This window comes from Eimeria tenella, genomic scaffold (assembly GCF_000499545.2).
Source record: "Eimeria tenella Houghton genomic scaffold, Eth_scaff54, whole genome shotgun sequence".
In the NCBI taxonomy this organism is placed as follows: Eukaryota; Apicomplexa; class Conoidasida; order Eucoccidiorida; family Eimeriidae; genus Eimeria; species Eimeria tenella.
This window is the reverse complement of record NW_013543408.1, coordinates 106,002-119,322: the sequence shown is the minus strand read 5'-3', so window position 1 is coordinate 119,322 and position 13,321 is coordinate 106,002. Positions and strand designations below refer to the sequence as shown.

At 46.6% G+C, this 13,321-nt stretch overlaps 2 protein-coding genes across 2 annotated transcripts in view; one reads left to right on the top strand and one right to left on the bottom strand.

Annotated features, from left to right (window-relative positions):
- ETH_00014395 (uncharacterized protein) overlaps window positions 1-112 on the top strand; it is a gene marked incomplete at both ends in the record, with an annotated part of 7,555 nt that extends 7,443 nt beyond the window's left edge. The window contains one exon of the mRNA XM_013377511.1: window positions 17-112. Coding sequence (XP_013232965.1) covers window positions 17-112 — 96 coding nt within the window. The remainder of the gene's footprint in view (window positions 1-16) is intronic.
- Window positions 113-4,676: 4,564 nt separating this feature from the next.
- ETH_00014390 (uncharacterized protein) lies at window positions 4,677-4,925 on the bottom strand (the record flags this gene model as incomplete). Its single annotated transcript, XM_013377510.1, has 1 exon — window positions 4,677-4,925. The coding sequence occupies one exon, from the start codon at window positions 4,923-4,925 to the stop codon at window positions 4,677-4,679; it is 249 nt and encodes an 82-aa protein (XP_013232964.1).
- Window positions 4,926-13,321: the final 8,396 nt, after the last annotated feature.

Sequence of the window (13,321 nt, the reverse complement as noted above, 5' to 3'; positions counted from 1 at the left end):
AATTTGCGTACGTCAGCTTGCACATCTGACGGTACCTGCTCATCTTTGGCTCTCGTATACGAATTACCGTGCTGATTATCAGCCATTTTTGCCGGTCTCTGTGTTTCTATAGCATCGGTGCGTGCATGTTTTCTAGTGCGGTTTAAGCTCATATTTCCCACACGCCGTTTATCTAGTCCCCAGCTCCAGTACTACCTGGATCTGCACCTGCGTGAATAGGAAATGGCGTTGCATGCACCATACCATCAGTACGAACGGGAGATACTGCATGTTTCGTAGGCCCCAACGATCACCTGTTTCCCTTCGAAACAGTGAAGGCCTGCAACTAGCTCCTAGCAAAGAGATTGCTTGAACTTTGCGGTTGTGGGTTGCGAATATTGTCGCTAGGAACGTGAGCAACTTTGCCTAGAGAAAAACTCGTTATACTATTTAGAGACCCCGAAAGTCCATTTCTTGGACAGGCAGCACAGATACGAAACTCCCATAGTGCGCACAGTGAAGACAAGGAAGGCTTGCAGTGATGCAAGAAACGACTTCCTTAGAAGTGCAAAATTTGGATGATTTCTGGCCCAGTTTTAACGACGCCATGGCTTCGGTGAATTGCTAGATGAGTTCAAGGCCCGGAAAAGCACGATAGCCCCAGTTGGTATGCTTGCGAAATTCGTTTAGGCTAGGGTCGCTATAGTGGCGGCGACCCCTCTGCCTCAAAATCGACACAAAAGGGTTTATGAAACGCATGAATATAGTGCACGAAGTGGCGTAGGTGGCAGTGTTTAGCTTTAAAGGCTATCTAGACTGCAATGCTGACCATCCGACCTCTCCTGTTGCTCAGTGGGGCATCCTTGGCGCTGGCTAAACTCTGCTCAGTCTTTCTCGTAATAAACATTGAAAGCAAAAATATCCCTCAATGCTCTATTTAGCGGTGTCTAGGGCCCTGACGGGCCGCGCCGCTATATAGACCGCAGCACCTCACGAGAGGTTAACCGTAAAATAATCATTACTTTGGATGTTTATTTCAGGCCACGCAATAAACACGCTCAACATACTTGAATTTCAGTGTCGCGACGTAGCAACTCAGTTTGGAAGGCCTAATTCTTACACACTATATTGCAGGCTTCCCCCACGCTGCATTCACTGTGTCAAGCTTGCCCTACATGACTCGCTGGAGCGATTATACAAGCTTGCAGAATGGCTTAAAGCATCGCCTGAAACACGCGCACCTTGCAGCTTATAATGGTTCAAGAAACCACAGCTCCCCACAGTAGGCTCCATACAAAGGCAGGCTTACATGCACACCTCACGAGTATCCGACATGCTTAAGCAGGGTGAAGAATTGGCGCATATCGAATCGTTAGGTTGCGAGTACTATCTAGCTTCTGTAAGTGGTCTTTGGGCATACGTATTTTTGCTTTAGCACGTCATGGGGCGCCTGTGCAGGAATGTTGTTAGCTACGTGGGCAAAGTGATAGAAGCCGACGAAGAAGAAAATATATAAGTGGTATGCATACATGAATATACAAACGTTTATAGTGTACAAATAATAGAAGAGGAGGGAAGCTGCATTCGTCACCTCTGGTACAGGTCAGAGGTTTTCAGTTCCCGTTAAGGAAGGTTCTCCTCTTCCCCTGAAGCTTTCAGTGGCTCCCACATCAAGTGGTTTGAAGAAATATGTATAATTATTACTCAAGGCATCGTTCACTGCCCTAATCGCATTTCATCACACGCTTGGCCATCAAACGCTTGGCCATCAAACACTTGGCCTGCAATAAAGCGACAGTCTTACACGGGACACGGAGCGTCGTCAGTCTGCTTCCAATTCCTCCTTGTAAACATAATGTCTGTTTTTCTGCACAAGACACGGGATGTATAGAACCCTGTCTTGATCTATCTTTGCAAAAATAATGTGCACATTTCTGCAACTCCCACAAAAAATCAAGAAGTAGCTTTGTGGCATTTAGGAAGCCTCTCCGCTGGAAAGCCAACACTTTCTGCAACGAGACACTATATATTAGAGGAAATTTTACAACCAAACACTGCGATACCGCTGTAAGCAACAGGCTAAGCTAGGCATCTAGAAGTCTTTTCGTTGCTGTTCGCTTTACCTTGCAGGTTGATGGCAGGTCTACCTGATATATTACGAATTTCCGGCTGCTTCACTGTGCATAGTAAGAGACCGTAGCGTTATTTTGCATTTGCTCACCAGGAGGCCTTATTTGCGCGAAGGCCGTTGAGTACAATGCTTGCGAGGGGCGATTCAAGGTGTGGCAAACGATTTCCAGCTACTCATCCTTTGGAGCCTTAGGATTGAGCTTTATGGTTTAGCCTCTAGCTTTTTGCTGCCTAAGCAGAGTGGCGATTTTTAAATACGGAAGATGACTTTGGGGAGCTGACCAGGAGACAAATTTTGCAGTGGTATTTTGATAAAAAACCGCCACTTGTATTGCGACTGTCGCCACTGAGATGGCGCTTTTGCATCAGCAGCCGCAGCAGCTCCAGAATAAAAATGAGCGTAGGTTTTTGCTGATTGCTGCCCGGGGCACGCAATTGCCTTCACAGTAAAAAGTGTAAACGGAAATACAGTGAACTGCTACCACGGCAACAACTAAGGCTTCACATGCAGCCTTGCATAGCCAAACAAAGCCTGCATTTGCAGGCCAGTATAATCTTTGCCATCAAGCCAGGTGCTGCCAGATTATGCGCTGAAGCAGGGCTCAGCTAATCGTGCACATGAATGCACGGGACAAACGAAACGGCAAATTGCGGAGTTTGCACACCTTGGAATGGCATGAAGAAGCGGAGAAATGCCGGCAAATTTTCCACAAAACATACGGAAAGCAAGTCCCTGTACACACTTATCTTCGCGACATCTTCCCACTGAATTGTGTAGATACCTCGCAGAATATAGTAACGCCTACCTGGTAGAACTAAGTTCCAGGAGCTGCAGGGCATTTACCACCAAAACGAAGTGCATCTTCAGTAATGTGTACTGTGCACGAACTTCCGTAAAAATATCACTCTACGGTACCCGTAGATTTGTTGGGTTCGTTTCTTAGTTCTGAATCAGGACGTTGGAAGCCTAAGGAACTGCGTTATATTGAGGTGGAAGGGATGCTGCAAGGAGTACACACACATGAAATCTTTACATAAGTCGTCGAAGCAAAGCAAGGTGATATGGCTTTAGGGCCTCTAGTTCAAGAAAAGATATCTGAATTTTCGTTATTTCTACAATCCAAAGGTACAAATCTCTAATCTCCCTTTCACGTAAACTTTACTTTTGTTTACTCAGTCTATGTGGCCTGCACAGATTCCATTCTGCTTCAGATGTGGTAAATAGTAAAGTAGGACTTACCGACAACAGTAATCAATACCTCTGCACGTGTTTTATTCCTTCTTGTGAGTCGGCCGGTGACAGTGCTTTCACAGCGGCCACATGCTGCATAGCCACAAAAAGAAAGCAGAGTGAAACGTGTGGTGCAACGAACGAAAAAGTCTTCAGGACGACTCAGAAGATGCACTGGCGAGGCATCCCCTTGCTTTGGGAACTTGCTTAAACTGAAGAATTTTGCAGGGACAAAATCCAGTACACAACTTTCACAAATGGCAAAAGATGACGATTCAGGCGACTTGCCGTACACTGATTTGCTGCAAGTTTTGAGACTAAGCCAAGAACGCTGCTTTCCAAGTCCAGCGCAATCTTTTGCACGTCCTGCAGCCGAAGCTCACAGTACAAATAAGGCAACGTTCGTGCAGCTGTGGTGTGGGCAGCCGCGAAAGGACAAAACTATAAACAACTATAATAGTAAGAATTCTGAACTTATCTCGCACGAACTGTTCATGGGATTTGTCTTACTGCTTTCCGTGGCCAGCCAAGCGAGGAGCGCTGCTCAAGAACACAAAAGCGCAAGCAGAAATAGTCCAGGTTGGGACGCACTGCTAAATCCTCACTAGTTGGACCTAATTCATCATTCCGGGATTTACACGCACTCATCTCACCTTTTCTTTGACCTTAATCTCCACCAGGGTGCCACAAAAGATTGTTTCAAAATGCGCTGTAAAGCCCAGATCGCAACTGATTTAAAAAAGACACATTCAGCATGATTATTCCACACTAGCGTTTATTTTTTACACCACAATTTCAGCGGGCGGAGAATTTCAGCAAATTCGACAGAGTGGAAGGCGACTAAAAACAGAGTTTTTGACCCAAGCAAACCGTGTCTGACACCATTTTCAGCCAGCAAAAGAGAAGAAAGGAGTAAGCTTCGGGTTAAAAAGCGTTTTTCGTCGGATAATAGGCGTATTTTATCACCAACGGTGCTCGTTTGCAGCTTACTTTTCCGGTGCCCTATGTGAAATTTTGATAGCTTTTTAAGAAACTCTAAGACCTTGTTCAGGTCATCTACCACCTGAAAACCACAAAAGCTATCCGGAGGTTAGTTGTGGAGCGCATTTCTCTGTAACAAAATTTCGGGATATCGGCAGCGGAATGTGCGCAGCTTCATCGAGCAGCATAAGGGTATAACAGCAAATGAGGCCAACTGGCAATTTCTTTTTGTCTATAGGGACGACTAGAGGTACCTTTGAGTCACTTATGCGTGGAAAAGAGAATAAATGTTCATGATGTCTGGGCTCTCGGTGCCTGTGGGGATGAGGAGCAGAACTGTCTACAGCTGTAAGCGTCAGCATCGATACAGTTGCTGCCCTTGAAGCGGGGCCAATGGCTGCGCTTGAGGGGCCTCCAAGAATGTCATCCAGTGAATACGCGCGGCGTGCTCCGCCATGCGAAACTCCTGAAGTGCTTGGCCAACTCCCTTCTTCATACGGAGGAGGTGAATCGCGTGGTGGGTCTTGCCCAGCCGGCGCAGCTCTGGAAGGTCCACCTGGACAATGCCAATGCTGCGAGGAACCACACAAACAGAGCAGGCCATGGAGTTAGCACTGTGCAGTGATCCTTCGGACTTTCAGGGGAATAGTTGCGGCGCACGGCAATTTTTGCCGCGAAAGAGGTATAGAAATCCCGCGTGGGACGGTTTGGCTTTTGAGGAGCGAGCTGCCGTGCGCAGTAAATGCTCTGCATCTCACTTCTTCAGCTAGCCTCCTCAAAAACGTAGTCGAATTTCTGGAATTTTTCAAATGAAGTGCGCAGCGAGCAACGAGAAACGCCAAGACACTCACACCCAGCAGAGCCAAAACTAGCATGGGAGCACACCCGCCCACGTGTTTCCGCAAGCTGCCACGCGACGGCTCCTCCTCAGGAACAAAATGTTTGACACTGTCGTTTTCCCGAGATGTGGATTCATTGGAGGCCTGCATTGCTAGGGTGGAATGTGCAGTTTCCACAGGTGACACAGACACCACGAGCTTAGCCGGCGAGCTCGGGACCAGCAACAAATTAACAGCGCAAGAAAAGTAAAAAATTGAATTTTCTGGAGACAATTTACGGGAAAATGGAAAATGAATATCTTTTTTCCCCTCTAAAATGGCACGGAGTTGGGGGACAACGTAAGGTGGGGCGCTTGTCTTCGGCAAAATACCAGATGGAACCAGATGGAGACTACAGCAGAAGCTCAAAAATAGCAAAAAGTAGATCTGTGCAAAAACTCAAGAAAACCTTAGTTTGATAAGGATAAACAATAAAACCTGGCATTTCCCATGTAATGCGTGACACATCCTAGCCTTAAACAAGACAACCAACTCAATGAAACGAGCAAAACACATGCAAGTGAGCGACACAACAGCACGCATTTGCAGCAGCCTAAACCAAAGGCCAAGCCCAGCTGGTCTAGATCATGCCTGAAATAATTTTCAGTAAGCACACTTGAGCTGTGCAAAGGCAAGACGAGTACTCTAATAGTATTTGTGCCTATCACCAGCTCCCTAGTTTCGACAGCCCGAGCTCTACGCTGTATGGTGCGCTGAGATCATTCATTAATTCTGCCCTGACAGCTATTTCCAACTCGCCTCTGAAGCTCATTATTTCTTCTTAAAAACACAAAAAGATGATGAGTTCACAGGGAACTGGGTCTGCCGATGGCCGGTCGATGGGGAACTCGACTTTCCTTTCCAGCGCGCTGTGCTGCAGCAGGCTCGATGGCTGCCTCACCAAAAGGCATCAAGAAGCAGCTGAAAACATGCACTGGCATTGGTGACGTAGATTAATTAGGAAATATGGGATTCTGAGGGTGCCTGGATTCTATGAAGTTAGCCGCTAAACCTTGACTGGGGGTCGCGCCAAACTGGTCTTGCACGCGTCGGAGTTAGGCGCTCCAGAGACGCCAAGGCTCCCTTCTAGTACTTTTGCAGAGCTTTCGTCTCTTGACTAGGAAAAGAAGCGCTTAAACGTTTAGTGTATGAGCACTTGGGGGCTCTGTGCTCGTTGTGGCGCCAAAACCGACCAGTCTTGAGAAGTAGCAGCCATTCCAGGCAACGAGGAACATCCCTCTTTGTTCGCAGACATACTGGAAACTGGAGCAACTGTGGAAAAGAAAGGGGCGGAGAAACTAGACTGTGTGGAGCTCCGTGGGAATTTGGACACGGCAATTATTATAGGGGAGACGGTACAAATAGCGTTATGGTTGGCAGCAAGCGATCCCTGGCCCGCGTCTGCCGTCTCTGACTGCACCTAAAGTGGAAACTGAACGGGCGCACGCTATCCGGGCCGCCGCATTTGTTGGCATAGTTCAGCAGCGGAGGTTTGGAGCATGTGTTGAAGAAAAAACGAGTTAGCTAAAAGGAAAGCAGATGAGTGGTGTGGCTGTATGTGGGACAACATGGACCAACATAGTGTACACCTAGAAAGAAACGGAAAAAAAGAGTAGAAGTAGGCTTTAAGAGGTGTGACGGGACGGGGCACTGCGCGGCAGACTGCCCTGCACATAACACACCCGGAGCAGAGCCACAAAGAGAGGGGATACCTACACCAGACACATCTCGTAAGAATGGTGCTAGACGCCTACACAAGCGAACTCAAGCGTTATAGCAGACGAAAGTAGCAGACATCAGAAACATGGTAGAAGGCTGATGTGTGCAGTTGCAAATAGAAGCCTTTCCTCATTGAAGACAGCAGCTACAGCTACACGGGATGGAAAACACAAGCTGCCTGGGACTCTCTGCACCTCGGAAGGGGGATTTTCCAGGTGCTAGCAACTATAATTAAGTGGCTATAAGCTGGAAAATGATGTCGAAATAAAAGTTAACGTCAAGTTGTCGGCTTGGCCTTGCGCAAAAAGCAATGCGTAACTCAGTGGTGGCGCAAGGTTCTGTGTGAAAAGCTAAGCAGTGCTAAATTATGCTATGCTTCAAAGTGATGAGAGAATCTATCTGTTTCAAGGTTAATTGCTACACCTGTGTATGCTTTCGGATAGTGTTGAATTGCGCAGCTTTAACAACCAGACTAGTGTCGAGGGAATATAGTTCGGAGTGCAAAGGTTTTCCACCGCTTGTGAGTTTACCGTTGCGTAAATAGAGGATTTGCGCTCTTGCAGCTCAGTTGCAGGACAAGCTGCCGTGAGTGTTTTCCACCAAACTTCCAAATAGATGCTGTCCTCTACAATCTAATATTGGGAATGGATTGACCTGTACGGCATAATGTAGCGTAATATTTTCAGCCTAATCTGCCCGGGACCTACGGGAGTGAAAAGCAATGCGACCAACCAATACTGAGCACCGGCGACACCGAAAGAAAAGGTGGTTGGCTATATATGCAAAAGACTCTGGAGGGCCCAGCTAACGTCGTAAAATCCTCTTACACCTACCCCAAAACAAACCAACCCTTAAGCATGAGCACAGTCAAAAGTGTCCAACATAAAGGTGGCTGGCTAAATGTGCAGCAAGACGCTACAAGGCACAGCTGATGGCGCAAAATACTCTTACACCTATCCCAAACCAAACCAACCCGTAAGAATGGTCAAAGTAAAAGTGTCAATCACTCAAGGCAAGAACTAAGTGAGGCAGGCATGCGCAAATTTGGATCATCCGTGCTCCATTGCAGGGGCTTATTCTGTTCCTGGCTGCTTCACAAGCATGTTCAAGCTTACCCATATGGTGAGTAGGACGAAGCTTGACATTTGACTTCTATGTATTTCTCGTGTTCGGGCTACATAGTTTCGTACCTATGATTACTCAGCAGGGTCTGCTTCATCCTAGTAACAGAGCCAACAACTGCGATGAGCACCGTCGAACCGCCTGCTGATTGCTTCATGCGTTACCACAGCTTCACCGAAACACTCATTTTTGAGACAGAAGCCGTTATATTTATTTTGGGCTATGGCGGCCGCTACACGCTCCCCATAACATGAATCGCCGTCGGCTTACCTGCGACAGTGCTTTTGGCGGATTGCAAGTGCTAGTTTTACTGTTAAGTAGATGCTCCTAATTCATAGATACTTTTCAGGGATATAGAAGATGCTTTTCCCCGTGCCAAAGCTGAACTACAACAAGGCTAGGCATTCTCCTGCTGACGGTATCCCTCTGGGGTGCCGATAGGACACAATTGTGTTCTGATGGCCAGTGCTGAAAATGGAGACTCACTGAACACCACCCTTTACTCCCGCAGGATGAACCTTTTGAAAAGCTGTTCATGTGCTTAGGTGCATATGTGTCTGGAGCTCAAACTCAGGTACGCCACATGCCATGAGCGCGGAGCCATGGAAAAAAAAATTGAATATATCATCGATGTTATGAAAACCAATGGCTACGGGCTGTTTGAGTCAGATGAAATCATGGCTGCATGCACGCTCTGTGGATTCTTAAGCAGTTGGCGAAGGCAAAAATCCCTGGGGGAATTGTAGGCCTGCACTGCTGCACGGCACATTCAAAATAAAGGAGAGTTTGCGCTATTTCTCCTTCACCAAGTGCCTAATATTTATCTTGTCAGGGTATTTGCGATTGTTAACCTTTAGTCATCCCGAAAGCTAAAGGTCAGAAACCCAACACTCTGTGTGCCACAAGCCTCAGCAAATAATTGGAGCTTTTTCTGCGACCAGGCGACGCTGCCGCATTTTTAATAAAATCAAGAAACCCTTAAGTGTTGACCACTTCAAAAGCTCAGCAATTACGCAGTGAACCTTGAGACACAATTTGCTTGTGTCGAAGCCAGTTTACAACTGCAGCTAATTAAGCAGGTTGAGACTGTGAAAGATGAAGTATGTAGGGCTTGTCGTATCTGCACAGGATACTAGACCTCAATAAGCCTGAATAGACAAACGCAGTGCAAGTTCGTCAACCGTCAGGGTGCGGACTGTGTGATTCAGCGACGAAGTTCTCAAAGCAGTGAGATTATCGCTGCGTTTTGAGCGAACGTGGCTTGGTGGAGAAACTCTTGCAGCCCCTCGTAGCGACAAATGCTCCCTGTGCTTGTATTAGTAAGAGGGCCAGAGGAGATTCAACATCTTGGCAGGATCCAGCATTTATTGTTTTGAAAAAATTAATGCATGTTACACAAAATTTCTAGACTCAGGATAAAATGTTGTTTATTATGGGCTGTATAGCGCAGTAATGGAAGGCTGGTTCGCTGTTCTGCAGACGTGCACCAGCAAGATAGTAGCTTAAACAAACAAGGGGCCCGTACAAAGAATTCAAGGACTTTGGAAAGGCTCGAGCGCTGTAAGTAGATCGCATAGATAGATAGATGGATAGATAGGGAGATAGCTAGATAAAGAGAGAGATATATAGATAGATAGAGAGATAAATAGAGAGATATATAGATAGATAGACAGATAGATAGATAGATAGATAGATAGATAGATAGATAGATAGATAGATAGATAGATAGATAGATAGATAGATAGATAGATAGATAGATAGATAGATAGATAGATAGATAGATAGATAGATAAGGATACAGATACCTCGAGCGGGAATACGGAAGTCATGTGCTGTGGCTTCAGAACAAGGCAGGAAAGTCTGACCGGTTTGCACTTTCAGCCTTACTTTGCCAGCACCCCAATCTTAAGCCCTTGTATCAAATTTGTAAGTTGATTAGGGTTAAATATTGGCTGAAACGCCACCCCACTGGAGATCTACTCTCTGGAGAGCACGTTATGCTCGTGACCCCGTCTAGATTAATTCGTTAAGTAGCAAGGTACCAGGCCCAGTGGGAGGCACTGTATTTAGGAAGTTCGCAGCATTCACTATCTTCGGTAGGGCACAAACAATGCAGCATTACAGGAGCTTTCTGCATTGGAGATAGGCTCACTCATGAGAAAAGTATGCAAACCTTTTCAACAGTCCATAGTACAGTACAGCTGAAATACGCAATGTCGCATAGAACCGGTGTTGTGGCAGCATCCACGTAAAAGCTCAGAGGCCAAGCTCCCCTGCACAGCATGTAGCGTCTCTCAGGGCTGCCATATGAGACAGCACACTATGTGTAACACACTGCGATGTACTAGAATTGGGAATGCCGCTGACGATCCATACACGAGAACACCAAAGGATTTCCGTGATTCAAACACCTAGTTTAGGCACATACAGAAAACCCTTTTATTAGGGCTAAGCAAATTCAGAGCTGCAGACACTCAACTCCTGGTGTACCACGGCGACGTGGATAAGCGCCGATCACTCGCCTGCAAAGTCAATTTTTGCCCAGTACGGCCACCAGGCAAAACGCGATATCCGCATTTTCAGCATTGCCTCGTTTACTCTTTTCAATCTGAAGGCTTGCTATTTGCTTCCGGCAGCGCGTGCTGTAGGAAGATCCCGTTAATATACATCTCTGAGCCTCAGTGAGACGAATCTTCGTCTTTTTCTTTGCATGACACCAAGGCGACGCCTCAAGCGCGTGCATAAGAATGATGCCATTGAATTTAAAGAAGCTGAAAGGGACAAATTCTTTTGCCTCGTTTTTCCCCTGAGCCGAGAGTAATGCCCTCCCTGCGGCGACGCGCTTCACATACGCGTATGCTGCATACGCAAAAGCTACAGTAATGGCCAGGCAACCTACTTAATGGGAGAATTCCTCCGTTGCGAAGGTGCAAAAAAATGAAAAAAACAGTTGCAGTTGCCAGACAGCAAAAGGGAGAGCACAATTTTGGCAGTGATTCAATTTCTCCGCTGTGGGCGGCTCCTGCCAACAGCCATGCGTGCGGTACTACGCATTGATGACTTGCCACTTACAGTCATCGCTGTGGTGGGAGGCTGCGGATTTGGCCGAGGTGGGAGAACTTCACAGCTTGATATTTAAAGGCAATGGCACATATGTGTGCGTGATGATTTTCCTTAATGCTTCCGTTAGCTATAAGTGCCACTACATTACCTAGCAACAGACCATTGTGAATATCGCCTGTAGGACATTTTACTATATCTCCTTTTGAAAAAGTTTTGACTAAAGGTTTTGGACTCCAACATAGGGCACAGTGGAAATGCGAAGTCTCCAGAGAAACCCAGAGGTGGAAGCTCCAAGCGATATCGGATGCCAATAGATGCTACCAAGTAGCGTGTTTATGCGTATTAATGGTAGAAATAGCCCGCCGGGTAGTCCGTGGAGTAGCCTGCAAAGGAATGTAGCGACAGCTGGCAGGACCCTGAGGCTGCAGGGCCCTGAGACCGCGTAGCCAGAACAGCAATTCCAGCCCAGGACCTAAAAGAAAAGACTCAGATGCGCCTGCACCATCTCTCCAGGATCTAAAAGAAAAGACTCAGATGCGCTTGCACCATCTTTTCTCTTTAAATTCCTTCCAAAAATGTGTTGCCATTGTGGCTCCAGACCACAGGGAGAAGGGATCAGCAGTACGATGTGCGCCTGCTTTTCCGGCTATTAAGTGTCATTTGGCGCGTAAATTTCTTCATCTTGCAGTATGAAGTGCTTCTCAAGATATTGCTTGCACTTTCCAAAAGGTTTCTCACACCTTTCGTTCTGTTCTCGTGGTGCGCTTACTGCACACGACACTTGCTATTGAGAGTAACGAATCTCTTTAGGTGACTACTTAAAATAATTCAACACGGTACTATGAGCTCAGTATTATTGATCACTTAATGCGTCAAGCACATTGTGATTCCCGGAGAAGTTCCAAAAGGCGGCAACTCTTCTGGCTAATGAGTGGATGCCTTTTCAAGTGTTGCTGATGACAGCAACACTATTTGAGAACAGGCCGCGCATTGTCGCGGCTGCATTTCAGTTATTGTGAAGGGCCGATGTGCCTCAAGATTTACAGTGTATCATACTGCCCTTAAGAAGCTTCCATACAGAGTGTTGCATGAGATAACCAGGAATGATACTTTTGGCTGTAGCCAGTGAGAATAACCTTGACAACGCTTTATTTCTTCCATACGTGACTTTAGTCCATTCCCCAAGGTCGCACATAACAAGCAGCATTTCGTCTTCTTCGTGCTGATGGCTAAAAATTAACTTGGCCAGTGTAGTCGCACTCAAATGAGCCCTGTTGAGAAAACACGGGGAAACAATGGCGTCTCTGGCTGATGTGTTTTATGACGCGCTTCTACGTGGCGCAGCGTAAGGCGGAAACCGACAGAATAGTTGGAGAATAATGATTTTAGTTGCAAATCTACGAGAAAAATTCTATCGTTTTAAATAACACACCATAGTGGAGAGAACTATACGGTGACTCTGCGCCTTGTAATCAAGGCGTGGAACTGGCTGCCTCCATGTTCAACAATGAGGTCACATATTGAATCCTGGAGTTCATGGCACAGAAACTGTGACCAGAAGCTCACAAGCACTTTGGATTTCGAAACATTCCAAGAAACTTATTTGGTACGGAGGTTCGAACCTACAATTTTGCGCAGGGTGGCTGCCTGCAGTCCAGGCCATCCAAAGTCTAAGCTCGGGCTTGAGGGTTCCCCTGGCCGCAGGAGCTTGTCTGCGACTTTCTGAAGACTCAATGAATCTAGTATGGTGGGACACTGAGGGTATTAGCGTTGGTAAGCCTGCCTTTTCTGCGAGAACGCATCCTTCACACGCATTAACTCTACCCGTTACGAGAGCTTTGGTGTTGATGTTGCCGCAGAACCTTTGCCTATGACTCGCTTCGAGGCTTTGATTGGAAAAGGAATACGACAGATTGAAATTTCTCACTCAAAGGAGGAAAGGTAACTCCTTGAAGTATTCCCAGCATCTCCCCATATCTGGCCTTGAGTTTCTACGCGTCATGATGGCGACTCGGTGGCCTGGTGTTCTTTTTTTTACAAGATTTTGCCAGTTTTCTGTATCTCTTACTGAATTTTTTTGGTGGGTGTCCTCATTTGGGACAGACAGACTTCTGTCATGCTCCAGTCTTGAACAGTCGCGACTCACATAATGTTCTGCAAACACGATTCTTTCCGCACATCAAATCACAGGTCCTTTACGTTGACAACGCTTATATAC